Source organism: Megalops cyprinoides, chromosome 9, assembly GCF_013368585.1.
Source record: "Megalops cyprinoides isolate fMegCyp1 chromosome 9, fMegCyp1.pri, whole genome shotgun sequence".
NCBI classification, from domain to species: Eukaryota; Metazoa; Chordata; class Actinopteri; order Elopiformes; family Megalopidae; genus Megalops; species Megalops cyprinoides.
This window is the reverse complement of record NC_050591.1, coordinates 38,580,719-38,583,218: the sequence shown is the minus strand read 5'-3', so window position 1 is coordinate 38,583,218 and position 2,500 is coordinate 38,580,719. Positions and strand designations below refer to the sequence as shown.

General features: G+C 54.6%; 1 protein-coding gene across 2 annotated transcripts in view; it reads left to right on the top strand.

Annotated features, from left to right (window-relative positions):
• Positions 1–2,500, top strand: part of LOC118783629 (phospholipid transfer protein C2CD2L-like) — a 15,345-nt gene that overhangs the window by 9,907 nt on the left and 2,938 nt on the right. For both annotated transcript variants that reach the window (XM_036537582.1, XM_036537581.1), the window contains exons 5-10: positions 231–344; positions 423–525; positions 991–1,123; positions 1,720–1,784; positions 1,972–2,093; positions 2,253–2,424. In XM_036537582.1, the coding sequence (XP_036393475.1) occupies positions 231–344; positions 423–525; positions 991–1,123; positions 1,720–1,784; positions 1,972–2,093; positions 2,253–2,424 (709 nt within the window). The remainder of the gene's footprint in view (positions 1–230; positions 345–422; positions 526–990; positions 1,124–1,719; positions 1,785–1,971; positions 2,094–2,252; positions 2,425–2,500) is intronic.

The window sequence follows — 2,500 nt, the reverse complement described above, 5'->3', positions numbered from 1 at the left end:
CCTGTGGTTCAGGCAAAGTGTGAGTGGACTCAGGCTGTCTGATGTGCCGCTGGAGCTTGAGAGAGTTTAGGATATGGACAGGCGTGGGAGTCAGTAGCATCTCAGTGGAGTTAAATGTCCTCTTGCCATGTTTGAATGACGTGGTACCAGAGAGACTGATGAAATGTTAGTGTGGTGTGTTTTGTGCAGACAGGTAAACGCAGGTGTTAGTGTGGTGTGTTTTCCTCCAGGGGGACGGAGAGAAGGTGGATCTGAACATGGTCGGGGAGCTGGTGAAGGACGCCATTGTCAGCACCCAGCCGGCCATGTTTGTGAACCTGAAGTCCTATGTGCCGACCCCATCGGTGAGTGCGGACCGCCCCCCCAACCCTGCACTCCCACACCTTTACCTGTGTGCTGACTCACCTTCCCTCCCACCACAGGCTCCTGCAGAGAGGCAGAATCGGGGGGCAGACTCCCCTTCGCTGGGGACACCGCTGCAAAGGATGCTGGTCCGTCAGCTCAGGGTGATGGGCCTCTCTGCGGGTGAGTCCGGCTGATCTGGGCGCATTCCTCTGTATCTCTCTGAGGCTGGTTTCCTATCAGAGCTCCTGCACCTCAGGAGGCTAACACAGCTATGGCCACCTTCCACACACTGTGTACCAACCACCCGCAGAACACAAACTGGACTAACGCAAGCCAAGTCTGCAACACACGGTGGCCAAAGGAGAAAGCTTGTGGGATCATCTGAGGTCCAAAGCTCAGTGCGCTGTGCCATGGGTCACTGGGTCAGAGGTCAGATGGCAGTTTGGCCACTTGTCAGAACCAAGCAATGGAGTTTGCACTGTGTGTGGCTAATAAGAGCATTTTACCAGCACTGGCCTTAGATGGTCATGTCCTCTGTGTTGTGATGAGTGTGTGTGTCACACAGACGTATTGTAGAAGTGTGATGCATAGGAGCACAGTGCAGAGTGTCACTGGGCAGAGAGCAGTGACTGTGTGTGTCCACAGGGGGGCAGTCAGCAGGGACGGAGCTGTGCTGCAGCCTGGGTTTGGACCTCCCCACCCAGGAGAAGAGGACTGGCTTCCTGCCTTCCCCTTTAAGAGCAGGGGTGGATCTGGAGTGGGACGAGGACTTCACCCTGTAAGGCTTGGCTCACACCTTCCTGCTTCAGTGATGCGCACTGACAGCCTGTGCTTTGCATTACATTACAGTCACACTGCTGCTCCTTACCGCTACACCACACTGCTGCTCCTTACCGCTACACCGCACTGCTGCTCCTTACCGCTACACCACACTGCTGCCCTGCTCCTTACCACTACACCGCACTGCTGCTCCTTACCGCTACACCGCACTGCTGCTCCTTACCGCTACACCACACTGCTGCTCCTTACCGCTACACCGCACTGCTGCTCCTTACCGTTACACCGCACTGCTGCTCCTTACCGTTACACCGCACTGCTGCTCCTTACCGTTACACCGCACTGCTGCTCCTTACCGCTACACCACACTGCTGCCCTGCTCCTTACCCCTACACCACACTGCTGCTCCTTACCGCTACACCGCACTGCTGCTCCTTACCGTTACACCGCACTGCTGCTCCTTACTGCTACACCACACTGCTGCTCTCTGTATTAGTGGTATGCCTGTGCTGCTATGCTGTAGTGAGGCTCTGGGCTGTTGGCACCATACTGGTGATTAGCAGCTCTGTGGGTCCATCTCACTAAATGGTTTTGCAGGGATCTGGACAAAGACACCAAGGAGCTGAGAGTCCGACTGGTGGAGAGGAACATGAAGGAGGAAAGTAAGGCTTTCAGTCAGGAGAGCAGAAGCTGTTTGGAGGAAGAAAGTAGCTGTAATGCACAATAATCTGAGCTCTTCCTCTGTCATTCAGAATTCTTCCCACAATGAGTCAAATGTCACTAAGAAAACTTGGTGTTTATCGTTGTATATACTGTATCCTCATTAAGTTGCCTTTTTTTGGCTGCTAGAGTTCCTACCTGGCAGAGCCTCTGTGGTCTTGGACGTCCCTCACAGAACTCCCATTGGACGACAAGTTCTGCCAATCAGTGCTGGGCCAGGCCTGCCATCAGCTGCCACTGTCACCCTCGAGGTGAGCGACTGAAGATGCCCTGCAGGGCAGAGGCTACACCATCACACACACTGCAGACATTGATTATACACTCATATACACTCCAGATATAGATTATACATTCATATACACTGGGCAAATGTATGACATTTTCGGAACTAACACCCCCTCCTTGTGTAGCTGCTGTTCCTGGATCCAGGTGACCCCTACAGGTGTCAGGGTGTCCCTGTGCCACAGGTATGCCTGGAGCCTGCTGGAGGGGTGGAGATGGACCGCACCCCCACGCCTGACTGCAGTCCAGTCAGCTCCACGCCCTCCCCTCAGCCATCACCCACCCCGGCCAGCAGGCAGGGTGAGCAGCAGTGGGGAAATCCCCCTCAGATCACAGATCTCCTGAATACAGCAATCGCACAGGCTGGATATTGACA